General features: G+C 42.1%; 1 protein-coding gene across 2 annotated transcripts; it reads left to right on the top strand.

Annotated features, from left to right (window-relative positions):
• Positions 1-764: 764 nt before the first annotated feature.
• LOC142566117 (UV-stimulated scaffold protein A-like) lies at positions 765-24,745 on the top strand. 2 transcript variants are annotated; one of them, XM_075676912.1, is made up of 10 exons: positions 766-1,030; positions 1,212-1,422; positions 1,492-1,611; positions 13,672-14,236; positions 14,292-14,442; positions 14,507-14,542; positions 14,605-14,779; positions 14,866-14,982; positions 20,036-20,268; positions 23,713-24,745. In XM_075676912.1, exons 1-10 carry the CDS (start codon positions 924-926, stop codon positions 23,810-23,812), a joined length of 1,815 nt encoding a protein of 604 aa, XP_075533027.1. In that variant the 5' UTR covers positions 766-923; the 3' UTR covers positions 23,813-24,745. The 2 variants fall into 2 exon arrangements, with proteins under 2 accessions (XP_075533028.1, XP_075533027.1); XM_075676913.1 differs by lacking the exon at positions 23,713-24,745 and having other exon boundaries at positions 765-1,030; positions 20,020-20,218.
• Positions 24,746-25,770: the final 1,025 nt, after the last annotated feature.

Raw genomic sequence — 25,770 nt, 5'->3', positions numbered from 1 at the left:
CGGAAAGGGTGGGCGGGAAAAGTGTACAAATATCTATACATGAAAAGTTTGAACACAAAGTGGACACTTAGAACTAGGAAGCTGAGGATTAGATACCTACAACCGAGGGAGGGGGTCCAACGTGGTTGTAGTGTGGGAAAGGAGGTGAAGGAGACGGAAAGAAAAATGTGGGAAGAAAGAATGCTCGGAAAGCCAGCGCTATCTATGTATAGGTCACAAAAACAGGAGATTAAGAGATAGCTCTTATTTGATAACTCGCGGGGCAGCTCACTGCTAGGACGGGGGTTTTGCGAACGAAAACATAGAGGGCTAAATTTGAAGACGTGGACCTTTGGTGCACAGCTTGCAGAGCCGAAATGGAGACCACAGAGCATATAGTGCTGAGATGCACAGACCTTCGCCCGACTCTGGCAGAGGGAACAGTGGCAGATATGGAAGGGGCATTAGGTTTTCCCGTGGAACGAGGGCAAATAGACAAGAAAAGAGTGGCAGTAACGAAGGGGAGGCTAGAGGATTGGCGGAGGAAGTCAAGGGAGAGATAATACCATAAATAAGGAAGCCAATGTTTTCTATACTATTTTAGATATTTATTTTGGGGCGAATAGGGGAGTGAAAACTAGTTTAAGGAGAAGCGGATATAAAAAAATAAATAAATAAGAGGTGTAGCAAAAGGCTAGGTGGCGCCAGCCGACGCCTGTTACAAAGGGTGTAGCTGGTGTAGCCGCCATCCATCCATCCACCCATCCATGTTTTTTATTGCAGTGCTGTCTTCATTCTATGATTCTATGCAGTGCTTGCTCTCGCGTGTTTTACGGAGTCGTTTCTCGGTTCCCAGCGCTTACTTCTTTTTGTGGCCAACCAACGCGCATTCGGCGCTTGATTGGTTGCATTGAATTTTAGGGTGAAACGCTTAAAGATCAATAATGGCACAGGGAAATTTAGAGCTTTGTAAAGTTATCGACACGCTGACATCTTCGGCACCAGTACATATTAAAAACGAGTGCATGGCGAAACTGAAGCGGTTTTGTCGGTGAGTGGGCTATGTTTTGCTTCTCTGTAAAGTACTGCACCTGTTACATTGTGTTTGGTTTGAAGGGTGCGCGCACTGCTACACAATTTTGTCGTTATGTACTTTGTGCAGTGTCTTGTTTTTTGGACATTACGAAACCAGTGCTGGGAAAGTTGTGCGTCAGTTGGTGATTTTCTTTCAGTTCGTCTGATCGTATGTTGAAGGAAGCCTGTGCCTTGCTTAAAGAGAGGCTGGAGGAGGAAGACGCTGATGTACGTTTAGACACGCTTGCTGTCATCCATGAACTGTTCACAAGGTCGCACTTGTTTCGGACATTGATCTTGGAAGATTTTCAGAGAATTCTGGAACTGCTTGTCGGAACAAACATAGACCTACCGCTTCCCGGAACTCTGGTGCGTATGCCCTTGATTTTTGTCGTATGGCTTTTGGTTGATATTTTGTAAACAATGTCTGCCTTGCAGGCAGCGTCCAAGAAGTTACAGGATAAATCCTGGGAAACGATCGAAAAGTGGAACGAGAAATTCGGTGCTAGCTACAAAATCCTTTCCCTAGCCGTGGAATATTTGAAGAGCCGTAAACAGGTGAGGAACGCAACCTTTTTTAGCACATAATGTAATTTCAAGTCTGGCTGTTTGAACATTGAACCATGACACACCATAACCATTTGCAATGCACAACACCTTCTGTAACAGCCTTCATCCTTTAACGAGCCTCACTAAAGTGGAATAAACATACTCAGTCCAACTAAGCTGTATTTAGAGATGGTACAAAATATTGCTGATAAGAGTTAGATTCTGTCAGAACTGATCAACAAGGAGAAAATAAGGGATATTCGAAATCATAACGTAAAAAAGACTGAGGAAGCTGTAAAAGATGGACACAGCATGAAATAAATGAGAAGGAAGCTTGGCATAGGACAAACCGAGATGTATGCACTGAAAGATAAGCAGGGTAATATCAGCAATCTTGAAGGTATAGTAAAAGCAGCGGAAGAATTCTATACTGACCTGTACAGTACCCAGAGAAGCCACCATAGCTCCATTTGAAGCAGTAATGAACAGGTTGCAGAGACTCCTTCTGTAACTAGCAATGAGGTTAGTAGAGCCTTACAAGACGTGACACTAGGAAAAGCGGCAGGAGAAGATGGAATAACAGTCGATTTAATCAAAGGTGGAGGAGACGTCATGCTTGAAAAGCTGGTGGCCCCTTATGAACTGTCTTATGACTTCAAAGGTCCCAGAGAACTGGAAAAATGCCAACATTATACTAATCCACAAAAATAGAGGCGTTAAAGAATTAGACAATTATAGGCCCATTAGCTTACTTCCAGTATTCTATAAAATATTCACCAAGATAATTTCCAATAGAATAAAGGCAACACTGGAATATAGTCAACCAAGAGAACAGGCTGGCTTATGAAGGGATACTCTACAATGGATCACGTTCATGTCATCAATCAGGTAATCGAGAAACCCGCAGAGTACAGTCAGCCTCTCTATATAGCTTTCATAGATTACGAAAAGGCATTTGATTCAGTAGAGATACCAGCAGTCGTAGAGGCATTACGTAATCAAGGAGTACAGGAGGCTTATGTAATTACCTTGGAAAATATCTACAGATTCCACAACTATCTTAATTCTGCATAGGAAAAGTAGAAAGATACCTATAAAGAAAGGGGTAAGACAGGGAGACACAATCTCTCCAATGCCTGTTCATTGCATGCTTGGAAGAAGTATTCAAGCTATTAAACTGGGAAGGCTTTGGAGTACGGATCAACGGCGAACACCTCGGTAACCTTTGGTTTGCAGATGACATTGTCCTGTTCAGCAACACTGGGGACAAGTTACAACAGATGATTGAGGACCTTAACAGAGTGCAAAAGTGGGGTTGAAGATCAATATGCGGAAAACAAAGATAATGATCAATAGCCTGGCAAGGGAACAAGAGTTCAGGATCGCCAGTCATCCCCTAGAGCCTGTGAAGGAGTATGTTTACCTTGGTCAATTACTCACAGGGGACCGTGATCATGAGAAGGAAATTTACAGCAGAATGAAAATGGGCTGGAGCGCATGTGGCAGACATTATCACATCCTGACTGGAATCTTGCCATTATTCCTAAAAAGAAATGTGAACAATCAGTGCATTCTACCTGTGCTAACATATGGGACAGAACTTGGAGACTGACAAGGAACTGCTTGAGAACAAGTTAAGGACCACACAAAGACTGATGGAACAAAGAATGCTAGGCATAACGTTAAGAGACAGAAAGAAAGCAATTTGGATTAGAGAGCAAACGGGTATAGCCAATATTCTAATTGACATTAAGAGAAAAATATGGAGCTGGGAAGGTCATGTAATGCGTGGGTTAGATTACCAGTGGACCATTAGGGTTACAGAATGGGTGCCAAGAGAAGGGAAGTGCAGTCGAGGATGGCAGAAAATTAGGTGTTGAAAGGAGGAAATTTTCAGGTGCAAGTTGGAATCGGGTAGTGCAAGGCAGGGGTAATTGGAGATCGTTGAGAGGGGTCTTCGTCCTGCAGTGGACATAAGTAAAATAGGTTGCTTTTGCTGCTACTGCTGCTAATAATGACGCGCTTTTGAGATACATATGAGCGAATATTATCTGTACAAGCTTTCTTATGTACCAGAATTCTTATGTAAGACTTCAAAGAAGCAGCATGAAGAACACGAATGTAAGTAATAATTAAATATTTTTAGTATAAATCCTTTGAGTTAAAAAAAAAACCTGAAATTTACGAAATTGCACCTGGTTCCTTGTTTACAACCTTTGTAAGCCACGTCAGCCAAAAAAAATTATGAATATTTGTTGGCATGAATTATACCCATAATGATGTCTATGCTATGCAGGAAAGAAGTAGCTTTGTGAATGTAGAAATGGGTAAGTTTGTATTGTGCAAGAAGCATTTGTTTTTATTCATTGAAGCAGACACCTGGCTCGTTTTTAACTGCATTCTTTAGGCTCGCGAAGCAATAGTTGTCAGGTCAGGGAGCATGTAGCAGCCTCCTCATACTTGATTATTGCGTTTGATCAGCTTTTCTGTGCAAGCAAGGTGGTCTAGTGCATGTTCAACTGGCACTGGAGCCTCCATATGCTTCGTCCAATTCACGTAGAGTGCTGTACACTAATATGGAGTGTTGCAAAATACTGTACAGTAATGACCAAGGGCACTTGCAGCATTGAAAAAGTGGCCATAGTCTCTGCATCCGCCTCACTCCATGTTGACATTTTTAAAACCCAAGTTACCCAGACTTCCGCTTCATTTCCGCCGACTGTACCCTTAAAAAGTTTGTTTTCTGGCATACTGGTGCCATTTAACGCTTTCAGCATCACTCACGTACTGGTATGTTTCTGTGTTTCTGTCCCGCCATGCTCCTTTTGGCATTCCTTTTGTCAGATAGGAATGTGAGGACCACACCAAGAGAGCATGTGCCATTATCTGTGTCATTTCTTTTCATTTTTGCACAACTAAAAATAAACCACTTTGTTCAGTGGGCCGGTTTTTGAGGCCTGAGCCTGGCCCGGTGATATTAAAACGGGTCCGTACCCAGCCCAGGGCTGAAAGATTCCAGCCCTATTCTGTTTGACCCATTAGCCCTTGAGCCTATACGAAGCTAGGTCGAGTTCTCGGTTGTTGTGAAGATACTGTCATGTTTGACATAGTAGTTCTGCGGAAACCCGCAAGGTGGAGAGAAGTAATTAATAAAGGCAAAATCAGACATCCACCCGTTCGTAGCAATTGCTTCAAAGATTTCCCCTTTATTAAATACTGTCATGTGATCAACAGGCGTCGGGCAGTCTTCAAGCAACACCAAAGCAGCTTTTTTTCCCATGTCCCCTCTCTCTGGCTACTTTAACTGTGAGAAAAATAAATATTTCATTTCCTTGCTAACCGAACAAGCACAGATTATTATTTGAATATTTGGCACGCCTGCTTGGATTAAGGGATGAACATATAGAAAAGTTCATCCATGGATCACCACGCTCGTGCTTTAAAGTTTGATATGAACGACCAGACTAAATTTTCTATATAGTTGTGTGGGAATATACTATAGTGAAGGCGTAGGTGAACACTTCCGTACAGCCATTTCATCTGACTTTCAAAAATCTCATATAATCATTAGAATGTACAGTGATGGAACTTGAGCCAATAAATTTGGCGTGGATGCAAATTTAAATACGCTGGTCTACTGGCTTTCAGGAATACCATAATGTATAGCCACTAGACACATTTTTCACTAAAAACAGTTTTTAAGATATTTGTATTAGAGATTTGCAAATCCACCCACTTATAGCGCATTACAAGCAGATTTCAAATGTGTCATTAGCTCCTGTGTAGCTGCTATAGTTATTACGTTCTACATAATGGCAAAATAGTGATTTCCTGGCCACTTTATTGGCTAATAAATTTTCACAAAAAGCTTTGTGCTGTAGCTTATTTAGCTCTTTGTAGATCGCCAAGTGCTGATATCTATTCAAACAGCATCTACAGTTACTGCACTATGAAAAAAAATTATAACACTTAAAAAAAAATAGTCCATCATGATGATGATGATAAAACTGTTAGATAGTAGATAGCACAAAACTGATTTCAGTTGTAATATCAGCATAACAAATCACACCTGCATGCCAAATTTCATCAATTTATTCCCATAAATAAATAAAGTTTTCATTGCCACCTCCCCCCTTAACTAGGAAGGCATGAAACAGTAACTTCCTATACTGTCTGCACAGCATGGATTTCACATGTTCAGTCGTTAAACAAGTAGAGCGTTTCGATGATTTCACGGGAGCATGTGAGTGAGATATCAGAAGATGCCATAGCTGAAAATTTGCCTCCCTGGTCAATCAAGAGCATAATGCTTTTATATTTTGTTATTTTTTAATGTTGCCACCATTTTTACTAGTATCACCCTCACACCAAATGCAGAAATAAACCGCATGTTGTATCGGCTGTTGTAGTGCCCCTAATCTGAATAGCCAATGCAGTGCTTTTTAATTAGTTAAAGGAGTACGTTGACACAATATCAACAGTTTGAAAGCAAATACAAAGCACAGCATTAAATCATTCTTGTGCTACATGCTATATTCAAATCATTTTCAAAGCAGAAGCAACTGCAGTGAAGCAACATGAACATATATATTGACCCATTTCATGCAAAAGAAGAAAAAAAGAACAAGCACTTGCTAGCACCACAAGCAAGAAAAAAAACATCAACATTTCAGAATTGATCACAACACATGACAGAGCTGAAGTAAAGTGAATCTGCATTAGTTGCAGACATCAGGGCTTTGAAGTTCAGGCGTTTCCCATTACTGCGAAGCGATATTAAGAGGCATTCAAAACGAGGTTGAATGCCTTGTCAAAAGCCTGTAATGCTCACAGAAGCCAGGTTGGTTGTACAGTCGATATGCAGATAGCTGAGGCGAGCGTACACCGAATGTTGTACGCCTCAGGTTGCATTTCAGTGCCATCGATAGGTAGAGCAACAGCAGATTTCGTGCAATGCATGGTAGATTGCATGACGCTTTTTTTTAAGGCGCCGTCACCTGCTATTTAATATGGAGCCCTTTGTTCAAAGCGTCTAAACATAAGGAGCGCTTCACAGCTTTGCCATTCATCATGTTCTATGCCAGTGCCCACAGTACAGTGTGCAGAGACAAACTCTTTCTGTCGTGCTGAACCAGTTGGACGACCAGCCTCTGATGGAAGAAAAAATTTTATAACGTTGATGCGACTTAACGTTGCGTCAAAAGGCTGTGCAAGCGCTACTGCGCTTCTTGAGATCGACTGGCCTATGTGAACGCCTGTGATTGGAACACCTTTTCTGTTACCTGTTTTCTTTCGTTTTCGTTTTTTTTTTCCTTCTTTTTTTGTCCTCACGCTCTTTGCCATCTTTACAAACCCTATATCCCCCACCCCAGTGCAGGATAGCAAATTGGAAATTCGCCTCTGGTTAACCTCCCTGCTTTTCCTCTCTCCCTCCACTCCAAAGCTTAGCTCCACGTTCTCTCTGGCTTAGCTTTTCGAATCTTTCTTTTTTTAAAGGGGGGCAACCTGTCTCATCAGTAACAACAGCCTAATGTTTATTGTATCTTCTGGACTGTAGACGAGGCGACCAAGTTTAAACGACCCGCTGTGGTTGCTTAGTGACTATGGTGTTGGGCTGCTAAGCACGTGGTTGCGGGATCGAATCCCAGCCATGGTGGCTGCATTTCGATAGGGGGAAATGCGAAAACACCCGTGTACTTACATACAAGTTTCTGGGGTACCCCACTACGGCGTGCGTGCCTCATAATTATAACATGGTTTTGGCACATAAAACCCCATAATCTAATAATCTAATCTAAGTTTAAACGTGGAAGCATTCACTAAAAGCACAGTGACATCAAGTTAAAATAAAGACATAGTAATCGCTCTAAAACTACAGTAAACAAAGTGCGATTCCTTATCTTCCCCTTCGATCAGGTGCGATCTACTGCCGCCGTCGCTCTTGCTCGTGAAGCAGCACTGGAAACTAAGTGTGTGCCTGGCGAGTTTTTGTACATTTTAAAGCACCCAACTATGCAACAGTTGTTTCAAGACGTCGCTGAAGGATGACAGAAGTGTTAAATCATGATCAGGAACAAAACATGACAGCACGCGCATAGGCGCTGACGAGAATAGTGCTCGCCCAAGCCCGCCTACGCTTCGCAGCCTTGGCGACGGGCGGCATTGTCGATGTTTTGCTCAAGGGGTATAGGGTATCATACCCAACATGGTGTCAAAGTAGATATACCCAGACACACCAGAGACATGATATCCGTCCCTCCAATACCCAAGAATATGTATCCTACCCACTATCAGGGTAGGTGGGAAAGTAGAGCACTCGATATACGAAGAAATTCTGTAACAGCAAGAACACCACATTTGTAGATGCAGCTAGATACAGACACAAGCATGCCTATACAGCAGTGGTGATAAATTACGAGGGAAAATGCACGACTAGTGCTACAGTCAACACACCACACATAGAAACTGCAGAGGAAATGGGTATTGCATTAGCCAAAGCACAAACACAAGCGGACATAATAATAAGTGATTCCCAGAGGGCGATATGAAACTTCGCCATCAGTCGAATCTCTCCAGAGACACTACGACTACTAAAATTAGGTAATAACCACAACAAAAGTGTCCATCTCATCTGGATGCCCACTCACACACTACCAGTCGCTAGCAATGAGGCGGTGCACCGCATGGCTCATGAGCTTACGGATCAAGCCTCGGTTAGCGTCGCCTCACCAACTACCGACGAGTGGGAGTGGGAAGATCGAATGATCAGATTTCACGAAATTACACAACACCATAGATTGTAGAGGTGTACATTCCTGCCGCTGCACCCAAAATTAAGCTGAAATTATTCTGTCGAATGGCGGCAGTTACAAACTAGATCCTGTCTGAGTCCAGCTATCATGCACCTAATACACACAGATTTATACACGACTGACAAGTGCAGACATTGCGACTCTAGAGCCATCCTAGAGCATATTCTATGGGAATGTACGGGTGTAATACACAATAACGGTGATGCAGCCTCGAACAGTGACAGCCTTTGCGCGCACTGGGAGTCTGCATTGCTCAGCTTGGACCTGCAGCACAAACTCTGGGCCATCCAGCGAGCCGAGGAAGCCGCCACGGGCCAACAACCCTTGGCCGATACCTAGGCGGGGTCCAAGCCCACCCCACAAAATCGCAGGGCACTCAATGAAGTTATTTGAATGAATGGATGACATGAAAATAACCTTGTTCATTTGTAATTGTCTTATACTAATGAAATTTGGCATACATACTCTTGAAAATATGTACAGTCCTGATACCTACTTGAAATTGCAGTATCTCCCAGCAGTAGTTGCGAAAGTACAAGGTTATATTTCAGGGAATCGAGAAAAAAAGATTAGTTGGAATGCTCTAATCTTTTTGCATAGTTCGTGTAATTGTATACAGTGTTTGGCTAGATATCGGCACTTTGTGATCTACAAAGAGCTAAACAAGCGACACTGCAATGCGTTTTTGTGAAAAATCAGTACATAAAAATGTACCCACGAAGATGACTATATTTTGCCATTGTGCCTCACATAACTCAAAAATTATGATGGATACACAAAAAGTAATCACATATTTTAAATCTGCATAGAAAACTCTATAATTGACTGAATTTTGAAACCTCTAGTAAAAAGTAATATAAAAAAAGTTGTTTCAATGAGCGTCTCCACTTTAGCATAAATTGGTGGTACGCAGGGCTAACGCTCATGTGCAGTCATATTTTCACATGGAAAATGTCATTTTTATTGCTTTATTCAGCATAATTATAATGGTGTCAATTTCTTGGTTGAAAATTTAGGCATACATGTGACGCAATATATGAAAATTCGGACTCTGTCTACTTTAGTTTCAGTACAGTGTATGTACAACATTGGAAACATCATTTTTTCCCCCTCAGATTGGAATATTATCTGCTTGCTTGTTCACGTAAATTCAGAGGAAACCCACCTAGTGCTAGAAAAAGCACAAGGGTTGAGCCACTATAGGTGTGAAAGTAGCCCTTAGATAATAAAATTTTCTGCATTGTTTTCTTTTTCACATCCCTCTTGCCAATGTTAAGAAATATTGCAGCATCCGCGGAGGCTTAAAGTATTTATCCCAGAACAATGGACACTTGAAAGTCGAAATTTATTTAGTTGGACTAATTGTGCAATAAACTACGGTAGGATATTCAACTCGCTTGAACAAATTAAGAAAAATAATGGAAACCAGCAGCGAGTTACACTGTCTGTGCCTTAACAAAAAAAAAAAAAAAAAAATTGTGAATGCACTTTCCAGAATTCATTTGCTACCGCTTTATTTGGGTACTTTAAGAACTTGTTGAAAATTTACTGAAGTTTTGTTTTTCCATTAAAATGATCATGCACAGGCAGTGCAAAGCAGCCCATCGGTAGCCACTGTCAGAAATCTATATAATTTTGTGCAGCAACAAAATATTGTAGACGACTCTGCCTTTAGGCACATCTTTTGAGCTTGAAAAATGTACCCAGCTGTACCGAAACTCTTCTCATTGATTCCTCTTGTGGTTGCTATACAAAGAATAGCTTTGATACGTGAAGACAGTCTAGTGAATTTTATTGCAGCGAGTTTCGGACCAATTAAATAGCTTCAAACCTCTTTAGTGTGATTGTAATGCAAACATCTTCCTGATTTTCGTCATTTTGATTCAACTCTGTGATGTCTAGCAACTCTTGAAGTTTGCCTTTCGCCGCCACTCGCAACCACCCCGATGCACTTCCTCTTGTTGATAGGCGGGGCCGCTGTGAAACTCTCAGTGCTAACCCCATCGAACGGCAAGTCGTCCATCTCATGCCTGAACATGTTCACCTCAAGGAATTTGAGTAATAACTTGGGAACAATGTTGACCAGAGCTTTTTAGTGTTGCGAAGACAAAAGAATGCCGGCAGAACCTATCTTATGATATGATGACTATCGAAGTTAATGCGATTCGCATTCACGCAATGTAGCGATCATGTAACGCTACATTGTATTGACTAAGACACCTTTATTTAGGATCTGTAGTGGTCCTCCTGAGATTTCGAGTGCTTCGGCTGTATGCGACCTAACTGCCTCCACGACTGGCCTGCTTTGTCATGACCATTGTTCGCCAAGATTACCTCAACATGGCAGGACGAGGACCATTTGTTGATAGCGCATGCAGTGACAACGATGAAATTATGAAGGAATGACGTTGATGGAACGACAAAGGCACTATGGGGATGACGGCATGACGACATTGGAGTGATTCTGAAGTAATGACAATAAATAACCACAATGCAATTACAATGCCATGACGGCGGTGGCATAATCATGACTGGTTGATGATAGTGCAATTATAACGGAATGAAGGAGAAATTATGTTGAAGGAATAACGACGGCATGACAACAATTGGATGACATTTCTGAAATGATGGCGATGGTGTGGCAACAGCGTGACAGCGGTGGCCTGGCGACAATGGAATGATGACAAGTGTATGACGATGGCATGGCGACAGCGTGACAACGTCTGTGTGACCAAAATGGTGAGATGACTACAGTATGACAAGAATCGGGTGACGAAGCTGGAATATGACAACAAATGCATGACGATGACCGTTTGTCGGCTCCACAATGACTATGATGGCATGACAACCACGACATAATCGTGATTCAATGACAAAAACATGATTACGATGGAATAACGCCGATGGAACTGCAAAGCGATGTAACGATGAAAGTATGATGACAATTAGATTACATTCCTGAAATGACGGTGGTATGACAGTGTTACAAGAACGACATGACTAGAACGTGCTGATCATGACTGTATGATAACTATAGAACTACCATGACCACGAGGACATACGTAGCGGCTGAAGTTAGTAGACAACAATTGGGTCACATGGCGTAAGGTAGATAGATAAAAAGTGCCAGAAGTCGGCAAGGAATACTGATTGCATTAAATAGTGGGGTGTACAGTGGGCTCGGCTGATTACCGGTACCATTTTCTCCGTGGCACTTTGTGTAGTGTACAGCTGCTGTGTTGTGGCCTGCCTGCCTTGACTTTCTCATAAACCAATGGACACCACTAACCTATAGTTTGCATAGGGTTGCTGCTTTTGTAGTCTTCAGCTCTGTGGATTTATAATGCCGTGTCCGGGCCTAATCCAGGCCCGACTGAGGCCTGGGTCTGACCCAAGCCCAAAGCTCGTAGGCCCAAGCCTTAGTTAACAATTGCTTTCAAGCCAACCTGTACTTCGCATGGAAGGGGTTAATGCTACCTCTGTCACTGACTTGTCAGTGCCCAGTCGTGCTCCCGAGAGTCCATTGTTCTCTATTTATCAACTGTGTGGCTGTAATCTCTGCGCAAATGAGGTCATCTTGCTATAACAGAATGCTTTGGCTTTCTGCAAGATGCATTGCCTTGCTTTTCATCTTGATTGATGAGGCTTGTCTGGTATAGGGTGATATTGTTTACAAGAGGTAAGAGTGAAAGCTAATTTCATAGCAGAAAGCACTAGTAGTGGCAACTGGCCCATCTGGCAACACTTGTCCCAAGCAAGATGTCTCGAACGAGCGGTCTATGGTAGATTCATCTGGCATCGATTTTATTTGTACATATTGTTGATCAGTCGACAGTTGTTGCAGTGATGGCTTAAAACAAGACCAAGGTACATTAAATCCTCACAACACATGCATGCACGAAGAGACTTGCCGTCACTGGTGGCGACCACAGGGTGACACGTGATATGGGGTAATTAGTCACTAATTTTAAAAAATCCATTAATTAGCTTTTCAACATTTAGCTTCAGCAGGCTCTCCGCACAAATTGAATCGAGCTCTCCGTACAAGCAATATCAACTTTCTTATCTGGAAAAATGTGATTACCCATGGAACTGTGGCACAACAAATTTTGGCTGCCAGAGTGCACGGAACGAAACTGGTAGGCTGCAGTCAGCGTGAAGCCGTACCCCTTGAGGCGATGTTCTGCTTACGTCACCGAGCAGCAGGCAGTCAGTGTGCTAGGGTCCGGGCTCCGCACTGTCGCCAATATTCGTCGAAATATGTAGGCACCATCATCAGGCGAGTGCTGACACATAGGAAATGCATTTTCTGCATGTCTGTTTGGCAGTAAGCTTGACATCCCATGTGCACATTTCAACATTCTTTATTAAAGAATGATACTTCTGATGTATAGTCACCGCATCTGTATGGTAATGCCAGTGCAGGCATGCTGCTACAGCTCAGTGGCTATGGTATCTTTTTGTGAGCTTGATATTATTTGTTAAGGTTAAGCCATAATGGCCACATTCTGATAGAGGTGGAATGCAAAAGCACTTGCAAATGCGCACTCAGATGCACATTTGAGAACCCCAAAGGCACTGAAATTAATATGGAGTCCTCCATTGAAGCGTCCCTCATGGCCCAAAGTGCAGCTTTGAATCATAAAGTCACATAAATTATTAATGTTGCTGCCCCTGCCTGGATTTTACATCGCCACCCCTAGGCATTTAAACTGGCATCTGTTCTGAAGGTGTCAATGCCAATTGAATGCATTAACAAATAAAGCTTCAATCCTTTATATGCAAGTAATTGTTGATATTTAATTCATTTTTGTACAGTTCATTTAAATTCTGCTGACATTTGTTAACTTCAAGCTGGTTGTCCACATGAGCTATGAGGGAATAAAAGGATGGGTACTCAAGACAGGTAAATTTCCCTGCACTCCGCTTTGTAGAACAGATGGCTTCATACTGGAGGAGTTATTGTAATGGTGCTTGAATGTGTGCGCATGGGATTAAAAAGGCTCTACTTTGTTATTTTGTGCAAGCTGTCTTCCTTTAAGGTTGTAAATTAATGCAGTTATCAGAATTTTCCCTAAATGAGCAACAGTTAACTTGCCAAAAAGTTATGTACAGAGAACTTCAGTTTGATCTTGGCAAGATGGCAACGTGTCGCTTTTATGTGTTGCTTCAGTGGCTGAATTTATTTAAGCATATAGTTATCCACAAGCATAAAATTACCTTCTTCTTGCTATGATAGTATTTTTTTCTGTTGCAGAAGATGCAACAACCAGAAGAGCAGCCTGCCTGGTCTCGAAGGCTTCTTGCTGAGATTTCTGAACGGACACCAGACGTGCAACTCAGTGTTACACAAATGGAAAACTGCTTTCGTTTGTTGGTGCCCAGTGAGACAGAAGAAGAGGCAGGCAAGGAATCTGCACCAGCCATATGTCCATTGCCAGGAACATCATTAGCCGAGCGTCTGAGAGACCATGCCATGCCTCTTACATTCAATCTGGAAATAGAATTGTCACGAAAAGTAAATGTGCGGAAGACAGCAGACAATGAAGAAGTCTTGGACACTCTGCGACGGCTCCACAAAGAGCTGATGGAGGCATTCTTTCCAATGGTTAAAAAGTGGCTTAAAGGACTGGCCAAGATTAACCATCCAATAGAAGTACTGAGGAACACAATTGACCTTAAACACCGCATTGAAATTGTGCACGAGAAGTTTGAAGAGTTGAATGTTGGATCCGAAGACTCCTCTGACAGTGAACTTGAAGAGGTGCCAGAAAAAGAAGGCTATGAACCTGTGGTTCCTGCTGGCCGGCGGGCTGAGTATGGTGAGTTTGATTTGCAGTTCCGCATCCATCACTGATGCCTTCGACCCCCTTGCAGGCCTCAGACCTATAGAGAAAAGGCCAAAAGTGAACACACCAGATAAAGCCTCTCGGTGCAAGAAACCTTATGAAGTGTCTGACCCAACTTCTCGAGAGGCGCAGCTGCTGAGGCTTAACAGGGTGCTCGGCAGTGAAAGCAGCAGTGATGAGTATGTCATCTGGCACTTGTTATGTATTCAGTATCGTACACATTCCCTTTTGTCTCCTTTCTAGTGGCAAGCCAACTAGTAAGATTGTACCCAGCACTAAGTAAGCTTTATTTTTTTTTCTTGGAAGTATTTTTCCAGCTGAACAGAATTTCTTTCTTCCAGAGACCTCGAAGAGGCTGGCCCGAGCACATCCAATAGTGCGCCAGTACGAAACATTGACCTAGACTTGATTTACTGGGAACAAGACAAGATTGAAAAAGAAGTAGGCAGTGGCTTCAGTGACCTGAACTGTGTTTGGAAAGGGACCTCCAAGGATGATGATAATGTGAAAGCACAGGTGTGGCAATGTTAAACTTGCTAAAAGAATTTTGGAATGTGGGGAATTTTTAAAATTTCGTTGTCCTGCGGACTCCCTTTCTGCAGGCATTGCCATTTCGGGAGAGGCACATTGAATTCAGTGGGACATTTGAGCCGGTAAAGTGGGCCTGCCGTGCACCACTTCCTAGTGGCAAGTTATGTCCTCGTCGTGATCGGCTGAAGGTGAGTGGACACTCTTCATTGCACTTACTCTTTCCCACTGAATCTGCAGTCCAATGTGTTACTATTGCAGGGGTAGGACTCCTGTGCCAATTGTGTCATTTTGATACAAACGCGAATTCCTGCACCAAACTGCGCCATACACAGAAAATTGATCGAATTCGTGCCATGCTGTGCCAGAACAACTTCGGCATGTGTGCTGTGGCAGTGGCCGTGAAAGCGAGTAAATTCATTCTCTGAAAATGAATGCAGCCATTCACATTCCGCACACCACGCAATGGCGCCTCATGCACAGTTTCTCGTAGTTGTCTCGCTTATAACACTGGACTTCTTTTGTGCTTCTGGCAAGTGGCTTGTGGCCGACCGCTCCCGGCTGTCGTTGCTGCTGTCGGAACGGCCAGGACGGCTGTATTCAGAGTGTACTAGAGTACGGTTGAGCGGGCCAAGCGACGCAGTGCTCCCTGTGGGGCAAAACAAGGAAAAGTAGGCTGAGGGCACTGCGAGCAAATTTTATATTAGGGAGGCGCGCGCTGCAGCAGATTCAGCGAGCAGGTGTCTCTGTCCCCAGGGCCGGTATAACGTAAAACTATTCCAATCTGTTTTTACGCCCGTGTGGTGAGGCCTGAGCCATTTTGACCTATCACAAAGGGCTAATGGCGGATTTGGAATAAAAAAATTGTGATAGTTTTAAATTATACTGGAAAGTTAGGTATTAGGTGCTTAGGAATAACCCTAGTCTATTATATGGAAATGGCTTTAAAAAAAGAAATGGCCGCCCCCATTGATGGTTTGAAACGCCGCTTTCGAGACCTTCCAAGCTGCTAACGGACACTCCGCACCATAGGAAGTGAAGGAGAACTATCGTTTTGTTTTCTGGGGGGAAAGTTCACTTTTTCCCCTCCAGGCGTTAATTTTTTAATGCACTTCGAAGTTTCATGATTGTCAGCGTAGAAAGCAAAACTGGCTGCCTCTGGGAGTGGCGCGCGTGCTTTGAAAGATCGCAGACCTCGCGATTCTGTGGCGTCTACGGCTGATTTTATCAATGGATCGAGTAGCAGCGAGTCTGAGGATGCTGCCTTTTCGTCAGACTTTGAATCTGAGAGCGACAACGACACAAGCCGCCCCAGAATATCAGCAGCCATAGCCCGGCACACCAAACTGTAGTGCTCGCACTTAAATTTTTCTAGTGGAATGCCTGTTCAATGAAAAATTTATTTTTCCAGAGCTAGTGCCTATTAGATGGCAATACATTTAGTATATCTTATTTTTTGTTACATATTTTTCTGAGTAGATACAAGTATGTCTTTACAAACATTGTTCAATTTTATCGCACAATCTTGATTCTGGCAATTTATATCTTTTTTTATGACATACATCTCGTTAATCAAACTTTTATGCATGAAAGGTATGTTCATTCTGCTTTTTTTTTTATGTATTACGCAAAATATTGAGTGCAGTAGTTTCTCCAGAAAAAAAAAAATCTGGCGTAACCTACAAAAAAAGATGTATTTTCCCCATGATAGGAAAAGAGTTAAGCCATGTTAGACCTACAAGCTATGAAATCGACACTCGAATTTGGAATCAGCAGCATTTAATGAATCAGTCTTTATTACACGCAATAGTTGAGAGAAAGCGACAGCTGCAGTCACTTCTCCTTGCTTACGAACTTCACGCATTACCACAAATCAAACCCGGTTTTGTGCTAGGTTAGAGCCATCGCTTCGATGGGTGCCACCGTGTTTGTTGATGCAAAGCTTTTGGGGCAGCTGTTGGGGCTCCCACTAAATCAGTGAAATAGCGTGCCCGATGCAAAACCCAAACGCAGTTTGCGTCTTGCGCATGCACAGTGGCTTCTACATCATTTCTTTGAGGCCCCTATTCTAAAATTCTCTATTAAATAAAAATGTATTTATAAAGAATGTCTTGGGCTACCTTTCGAAATTTGAGACTCACTATTGCAGAATGCATGTTTTGCATGGTTGCTACCATTAATTAAAAATCTACAGGCACTGCTACCAAAATTTGCATGTACTAGACGGTTTCAGTATTGGAGTAATTTATTTCAAAATTGAGCTTAAGACCTTGCTTAAAGGGTCAGACAGCTGCTCAGAACATGAATCGAGATAACCCTGCTGATGGAATGATTCCCTATTCTGGTGGCTAAAACGAGCCATGTTTTGCTAATTAAATGTGGATTTATATTTTTAACTGATCGCTAAAAGTAGCGAAAAATCACCTTTAATGCCTCATGCACGAAAAACTGGAAGCTGCATGAGGTCCACCACATGACCTTCTACTAATGTATGCAGTTTCTGGTCTTATTACTATTGAAATGCTTTGTACTTTTCATGATTATAAGTTTTTGCTGACTTACAATGTGCAGGTAAGCCTTCGTCTGCAGTGAGCAGAAAAGTGGCGCTGCTTTCGCCTTTATTTTCGATGAGTTGGCTTGGCTTGTCTATCGACAGAACGATGACGACGGGGGCCAGCCAGTCATGACGTAGGCGTGTAGTTGGGAAAAAACTCAGTACAAATATAAAAAATGTCTGTGCAACAATGCGAACTTATTGCACCAGCTTTTTATTTTCAAAAGTGGTCGAAAAGGTCAAGATGTAAGTGGTTAACCCCAATTACATGCACTTCTGTGAAAGCAGAACGATCGGCTGCTTTCGCAATTTGCAAGGTGGGCTATCGACATCGCTCTCACTTCTCAGCAATGCTGGAGGAGGGACTCTTACTTTTTTAGAGCCTGCTCAGATCGAAAAATTCTGCTTACTAAATATCTACAATGTAAACACTACCGAGGGTGAGCTTTGCATTGCATCATCGAAAACTATGTCCTTAAAAATCGGTTGTCAGTCCCTTTAAGGCAGTTGCAATACAGTGCTCGTGTTGTTTTATTGTGTTTCATCGTGCTTTCGAAGTGCACTGCCATATTCCATATTCCATTATTCCTCTAAAATTCAGACTGGCCTGCTCCAAAGTGTTTCAAAATGAAATTGTATCGGCTCCAAACTTCTCCAAAATGCAATTTTACTATCTCCAAAAATTGCTCAAGAATGACTTTGAGCAGTCTCACCCTTCCGATTGGCATATTATGTTTAAGAGGGTGGCTTATTTACTTCTTTAATCACTTATTGTGCACTTTGGTTATTGTGGCTTTGTTGTGGACTATGTGTGTACGGCTTAGAAACATTTTTGTTTAATGGCCCTATTTTGTCGCTGCAGCTGAATGGCAGATGATGAATGTAATGTCTGTGAAATACTGTTCAGTTAGTGTGAGCCCCATTTTCTTGAATCATAGTTTATAGCACTGCTGCGTTTATGCAGTTACAAAATAGGTTGGGGCGGTAACCTGCAGCATTTCCTGTACCTCCTAGCCTTTTTTTTGTCACTTCACCTGTCACATTTTCCTCTGTCATTTCATTTTTTCATTGCATTATGTTTAATCATGCTTTTTGCAAGGGTAGGGGTGACATGTACATGCCCCCTAAATATGGTGCTCACTTCTGCCTGTAGAGTCATTCACTACCTTGATTCTCATATCCATCAACAATGCACCAACACAAGGTCTACTGACTGTTTTTTAAAGTTGGACTATTGATTGAACCTGTATTGATTAAACCCACTGCGGTGGCTCAGTGGTTATGGCTTTTTGCTGCTAAGCATGAGGTCATTAGTTCAATTTGCAGCCATGGCAGCTGCATTCTGTTGAGGTTGGAATGCAAAAATGCTTATGTACCATGCTTTGGGTGCACGTTGGAGAACTCCCAGGTGGTCGAAATTAATCCAGTGTTTCTACTGTGACATCTGTCATAGCCTCTGTGTTGCTTTGGAACATTTAATCACTACAATAGATCATCGAATGTGTGCGAGGTGACAAGTGAATCAAAGGACTTTCAAGTGGCATGGAATAAGGCAGCACAGCTGCTCTTACTATTTTTAGGTGTCACTGTTGCGTAAGTAGTATATAATGTAACAAAATATGTTCCTTGAAACTACAACATTCTTTCTTGATCACCTAAGCCTTTTATGTGTTAAAAGCATAGAAATTAGTTTGATGTGTTCGTAAGCTTGTCCTAGACATCTATGAACATAAAGTGTTGGTGCTTCAGCATTTTTTTTTTATCCCAATTGCATGGGAATGTAGCTGCTGCTAGTATGTTGTTGGCTGCCATATCAGTTGCACTGAAAGCCAGGCTGAAATTGTAATCATGATACATTGACTGTGTCTTGGTAAATACAAAAGGTAAATACACATCATTGCATCCTAATGCACAGGTTGGTGGCCTTATTTACAAGGAAGCCAGGCATTTGTAACCTTGCAGATCATGATATTGTGTCTTGTAGCCTTCCATAGTCAAACATTGTTTCGTAGTCCCATTGTAATGGATTAAACTTGTTCAATTATATGTGTTCAGCATTTCAGGATGGCAGAGGATTAGATGTGGTGGTGTCAAAGGGAAATTTGCTGGAATAAGATGGATTTGTCCGAAATAGACAAGGGAACTGGAGACTGAGTAAGATGCGAGTGCTGACTCGCCTGATAAGGCCATCCATCTGATATCCTGCCATTTTCATGGAGCAATATAGGTGATGTTGAAATTTAGCACAATGTGCTCATACATGCAGCAGTGAGCTGATAGCACCCTGTTACAACTGCAGGTAACAAGCAAAGAACACAGTTTAGTGACATGCATTACACGCAAAGGCTGCCACATTTTGTGATGTTGGCAAGTTCTGACTGACTGACAGGCACTGTCCATCACTTGCACTTTTCTGCTGTGTTGACATGACAGCAGACAAATTTGACCGAAGTGTGAGGAATTGAGGAGGCCAGCAGAATAATAGCACAGTGGAAAGCTAGGTATGATGTGTGTCCAAGACAACATTTGAATGTTCCACAATGCATTGTAAGATAGGCAAGTGGATGCCTTTGTTATCTTCCTTTATTGTCCTGCAGTGGGCTTAAATAGGCTGCTGGTGCCGATGATAATGATGGATAGGTCATAAGTACGAGTTTGTGGATGCCTCCTTTAGAGATCGGAACATGCAGTGCCCTCTGCATGGCCCAATTGTGGCCAGGGATGAGCTTGGCAATCCACGGGATCCAAACTTGGCACAGCAAACACCAAGTGTGCCTGAGTGGCAAGATCCCCAGCTGCTCCGGGACCTGGAGGCAGCCACAGGTGTCCAGCTCCGCGTAGGCCGACCAGTGCGGCAGCAGCACAGTCGTCGCCGTCCAGTAACCAGTGCTAGGCAGCGTCTTGAGAAGAAGGTCTTCAACAAGTGAGTGCCACATTGAAGGAACTTATCTGAATCCAAACAGGACGCAAGAGCCTGTCAGCATACTGATTCACTGGTTTGTGCATGTTGTAAAGCTAGAACTTACAAGAGTATAACTCCTTTGTGCAGACAATTAATGTGTATACAGGGTGCTGGATTTAGCAACTGTTGTTTTAAAAATAAACTGTACAACCATGTTGCATTGGGCAGGATGATCCTGTGTGTAGGTAAACCTTCTCTAAGGTGTAATTTAGTTGAGCCTAAGTTTATAAGCACTACACAGAAAGCATGATTTGAATCTGAGACAGCTCTTGTTCGATCACTGTTCAAGCCTCCACATCTTCCTGTGAGCCTCTGTCTTGGTTTTTATGTGAAAGCACCTTAATGCCATGATGATAGCAAGCGTTGCATAGCTTTCTCCTGATTTACTGAAAGTATATAAATAGCATCGGATGATTTGAGTAATGAAGTGCCATCTTCCTTTGTTGCAAATAAGAAATGCAAATGTTGATATTGAGAATCTTATCATTCCTGCGGCAAGCATCTACTGGAGTTCCTCTTGAAAGCAATGTTTTATTATGTGAGAGATTGTGCAGCTTTTTGTGCCATGCAGCTTTAAACAGCATTTGAATCGGAGATGTTGCTGGCAGGTACTATTTCCAAATCAAGTTAGAATTGCTGACACACTTGGACAAGAAGAAAAGGGGCTAACTGAGGGGCCCGATCTTTATTAGTCATAAGAAGCCGATGAACACTGACACCAAAGACAACATAGGGGAACTTACTTGTGCTTAATAAATGAAATAAAGAAACGATAAATTAATGGAAATGAAAGTGGATGAAAAAGCAACTTGTCGCGGGTGGGGAACGATCCCACAACCTTCGCATTACGCATGCGAAACTACTGCGGCGCCGTCTCCCCATTCACTTTCTTAGGTGTTTATGTTTCCTAGTAGAACCCTGGGAGTGTTAGCCAGTGCCACTACTCACAAGCCTTGGCGGCAGATGTGGAACATCCTTTTTGCCGCAGGAAACAACAGAGCGTGATAGTGTCCAACTCAAGAGATGGGATAAAATTTGCTGAACTGTCAAAACTGATCAAGAAAGAGAAAGTAAGGGATATTCGAAATTATAATGTCAGAAAGACTGAAGAAGCCGTCAAAAATGGACGCCGCCTGAAATTAGTGAGAAGGAAACTTGGCATAGGACTAACCAAGATGCATGCACTGAATGATAAGCAGGGTAATATCATCAGTAATCTCAAAGGTATAGTAAAAGCAGTGGAAGAATTCTATACTGACCTGTACAGTATCCAGGGGAGCCACGATACCTCCATTCGAAGCAGTAATGGACAGGTTGCAGAGACTCCTCATATAACTAGCAATGAGGTCAGAAGGGCCTTACAACACATGAAACGGCGAAAAGCGGCAGGAGAAGATGGAATGACAGTCTTTATAATCAGCTGTAGCAGACATGATTGAAAAACTGGCGCCGCTTTATACGAAGTGTCTATCGACTTCAAGGGTCCAAGGAAACTGGAAGAATGTAAACATTATACTAATCCACAAAAAGGGAGACGTTAAAGAATTGAAAAATTATAGGCCCATTAGCTCACTTCCAGTATTAAATAAAATATTCACCAAGATAATCTCCAATAGAATAAGGGCAACACTGGACCACCAAGGGAACACGCAGGTTTCAGGAAGGGATACTCTACAATGGATCACATCCATGTCATCAATCAGGTAATCGAGAAATCTGCAGAGTACAATCAGCCTCTCGTTATAGCTTTCATAGATTACGAAAAATCATTTGATTCTGTAGAGATACCAGCAGTCATAGAGGCATTACGTAATATGCAGAAGACTAAGATAATCATGAATAGCTGGGAAAGGGAACAAGAGTTCAGGATCTCCAGTCAGCCTCTAGAGTCTGTGAAGGAGTATGTTTACCTAGGTGAATTAATCACAGGGAACCCTGACCATGAGAAGGAAATTTACAGAAGAATAAAAATGGGTTGGAGCGCATACGGCAGACTTTGTCAGCTCCTGACTGGAAGCTTACCATTATCATTGAAAAGGAATGTGTACAATCAGTGCATTTTACCGGTGCTGACATATGGGGCAGAAACTTGGAGACTGACAAAGAAGCTTGAGAACAAGTTAAGCATTGCGCAAAGAGCGATGGAACGAAGAATGCTAGGCATAACGTTAAGATACAGAAAGAGAGTGGTTTGGATCAGAGAGCAAACAGGTATAGTCGATGTTCTAATTGACATTAAGAGAAAAAAATGGAGGTGGGCAGGCCATGTAATGCGCAGGTTAGATAACCGGTGGACGATTAGGGTTACAGAATGGGTGCCAAGAAAAGGGAAATGCAGTCGAGGACGGCAGAAGACTACCCAGGTGGGGCGGTGAAATTAGGAAATTCACGGGCGCTAGTTGGAATCAATTGGCACAGGACACGGGTAATTGGAGATCGCAGGGAGAGGCCTTCGTCCTGCTGTGGACATAATATAGGATGATGATGATGATGATAGAACGTCGTCATGTTCTCTTCTTTCATTGTTTTTTGACAATAATGATTGGCACTAGGAAAATTTCCGATTGTCTGGTTGTTTTTGCAATGATGAGTCTTTTGAAATAGTCGATATGGTTCCTGCAAGACGTTTAGATGGGGAGTTCATGTTTGAATGTGCTTTAAAGCTTTAATGTGCTTTAATCTTTAATGATGTTGAAGATGCTAGAAGTGCATTAAAGCTAAATTTTCATACATAATTAAATTGTGCCTGAAAGCAGGGGGGGGGGATAGAAGAGCCACACCCAGTGTATGGGACCCTGTTTGGACAATTTCTTCATCTTGAAGAAATGACCATGAACAGCACTCGTTACATGGTGTAAACTGGTGCTTTAAATTTTGCAGCCTTTCTTTATGCCTCTTTGTTGTCTGGTAGCTTTGCACATAGAGCAGCCTGAACTTAGAACACATGCACCTGTGTGTTAATTTGATTGGGTAATACTTTTTTAGTTTGTGTTGAGCTATAATTTTGTCTCCTATCTGGTCTTGAACACCTCTGGCATATTGTTGACCATGCTATGTTTGCCGCACATTGGCAGTGTCAACATTTAATCTTATTAGTATAAAGCACGTGTGCAGTGCAATTTGCTAGCCAGAAAATTGTGCTGATTGTGAACATTGCTTTTAGGTATCGGTGGTATGAGGTATAATAGATTGTTAGAATATAAACTGCTTATTAATTCTTAGTAGTCATCAGTGCATGATTATTAAATGAAAGCGATTGTTAGAGTGAAGGGTGTTTCCACGAACTCTAAACTGCCAGTTTCGTGATAAAATTTTTAGAGAATAGTAGCCACTTAGCATCATAACATATCTTGTGCATCAGTGTTGTTTACTCTTTCACTTATGGAGCAATTTCTTTCTGTGCAGACGAGCAGCAAAAAGAGTAGCCGAATCAATGGATGCCATCGACAGCAAGAAGTTCAGTGACAAGTTTGGGCACCAGTGGAACTATGCATTAGGGACATGAGAGAGCTAACCCTTTTTGAATGTTAGGCGTGTATTATTGTGTACATTGTGAAATTGGATGAAGAGGCCTATTAAAGGCTGTACATGCATGAGCACATGCTGCAAAACACCTTATGCATTTCTAAGTTGGTGCTGAGCATGACCTCAGCACTTGTGTGGTTGTTGTGAAGGCACAGCGATGCTGAGCACATCGATTTGGAAAATACGAGTTGGTATGCTATAAGATTGAAGTGGCCTCTGGTAAAGCACTGTCTTGGTGACAACTTCTGCATACTTTGAAAAACTTTTTGAGCAGCATAGTTTGTTCAAGAGCTAGTGGGCTACTGTGGCAGTAAATTTAACTTTGAGCTCTAATTCCATATGCAGCAATTACAATTGCTTGTTTAATTAAGCTTGTTGAGATTGTGGTGTAACTACTATGTTTTTTTCAATGACCACATATGATGAGGCTCATTGTTTCATCTTTACAGGCTCCTTTATCACAAGGAACTGTTGGGATTGGTTCTGATCAAATATGAGGTGTCCTTTGCTGACATATATTCTGCCATTATGGCCTGTGTGTGTGTGTAGGTGGAACTACAACAAGACTTATTCAAATGTGTATCAGAGAAGAAACTGCTGATGCTTGTAAAACAAATGAGTTGTTTCTTGTACTGTGCCTTTGCTATCCATATCAAATATGTGAAAACAAAAGCTTCATTGATGCAGTTTCAAATGTAATGCTGTTCTGGTTGTGAATCTGTCTAGTAAATTTCCTATACATAGTCTCCTTAGAGAATGATAGAATGACAAGGCATTGAAGAATAAATTCACCAGTTTTGTTTTTATAGCACTGTTGCTTGTTTGGAATGCAGTGGTTCAGTTGGCTAGAAGCTGAACAACATTGGATGTCTATGCACCAAGAGCACGAAAATAAAATTGTTCTCTAATGTTATGAAGTGCCTATGTTATTTTAGTGGTAAAGTCAGAAAAGCCTTTGAGAAGCTGTCATAAATCTTTCTTGTAAATAAAAATGTTGTGGCTACAAGAAATTTGTATTTGAGTGATTAGACTTCCTACTTCAACACGAAATACATAAAAGAAAAAGGAAGAGGTAATTGCATGCCGTTTTTATTGTATTAAAGGTGTACCAACATATCTCAACTCTTCCTTGGCTGCAGAATAATGCTTTAAAAATTTTGGTGGTCTTAAATGTAGTTTATGTGTTGCTAGCAAAAACAAATACTGCACTCTGTCAAAATATGTATCTTTTGTATATAGAGCATTGGACACAAATTTCTGTAATCAAAATGCATATATAGTAAATTAATAGAGGTTGGTTCTCAAGAAATTATTTGCATCGCATACTGTGAAATGCAAAAATGAGCGAGTATATTATTGTGATTGTATTTTGTGGAAGTGTGTGCATTACTCTCAATCTATGTGTCTCAGCAGGAGCACAGGGTGGTACCAGGATTTCTTTGTTGGGGGTGGGGGGGAGGGCAGAGCTTGATTCTCCATTTTTTGTTGGGGATGCAGGAAGGCATTTCATCACGAACTCAATAGTGCAGGAAGGGGGCAGGACAAAATTTGGGGGGTTGACCACCTTCCCAGTTTGCCCCCCTGGAGAGCCACCCCTGCGGGCTCCTGCGTGGTATCATTGTACTGGCTTTGTCACAATGTAATGTCTAGTGATTGAAAGCCTGCACAACACATGCACTGACAGTGTGCATGGTTTCTCATGTAGTATATCTAAGTATCTTGCAACTGGCTTCAAACAGTGTCTCTCGTTGATGGTGTGTTTTTATAATTCTAGTGGAGGAAAGTGAAGTTATGCTCCATTGAAATTTACATTTGGGCACAGCTGTACTCCCTATCTTCCTTTCAATCTGCGTGGCCCGCAGAATGAAAGGGAAGTGGGATAGCTGCAAAGTACCCGTATCCCTCGGGTTACGAGCCCTGCCGATTCAAGGGAAGCGT

This window comes from Dermacentor variabilis, unplaced genomic scaffold (assembly GCF_050947875.1).
Source record: "Dermacentor variabilis isolate Ectoservices unplaced genomic scaffold, ASM5094787v1 scaffold_12, whole genome shotgun sequence".
Classification (NCBI taxonomy): Eukaryota; Metazoa; Arthropoda; class Arachnida; order Ixodida; family Ixodidae; genus Dermacentor; species Dermacentor variabilis.
Note: the sequence above shows the minus strand (reverse complement) of the source record. Positions and strands in the feature narration are given on the sequence as shown.

Bases quoted from the DNA above. Each gene is read 5' to 3' on its own strand.
- LOC142566117 (XM_075676912.1), top strand. From the start codon at position 924: ATGGCACAGGGAAATTTAGAGCTTTGTAAAGTTATCGACACGCTGACA. The intron at 1,612-13,671 runs GTGAGGAACGCA...TTTCTGTTGCAG, and splicing joins ATTTGAAGAGCCGTAAACAG to AAGATGCAACAACCAGAAGA. The intron at 20,269-23,712 runs GTGAGTGCCACA...CTTTCTGTGCAG, and splicing joins GAGAAGAAGGTCTTCAACAA to ACGAGCAGCAAAAAGAGTAG.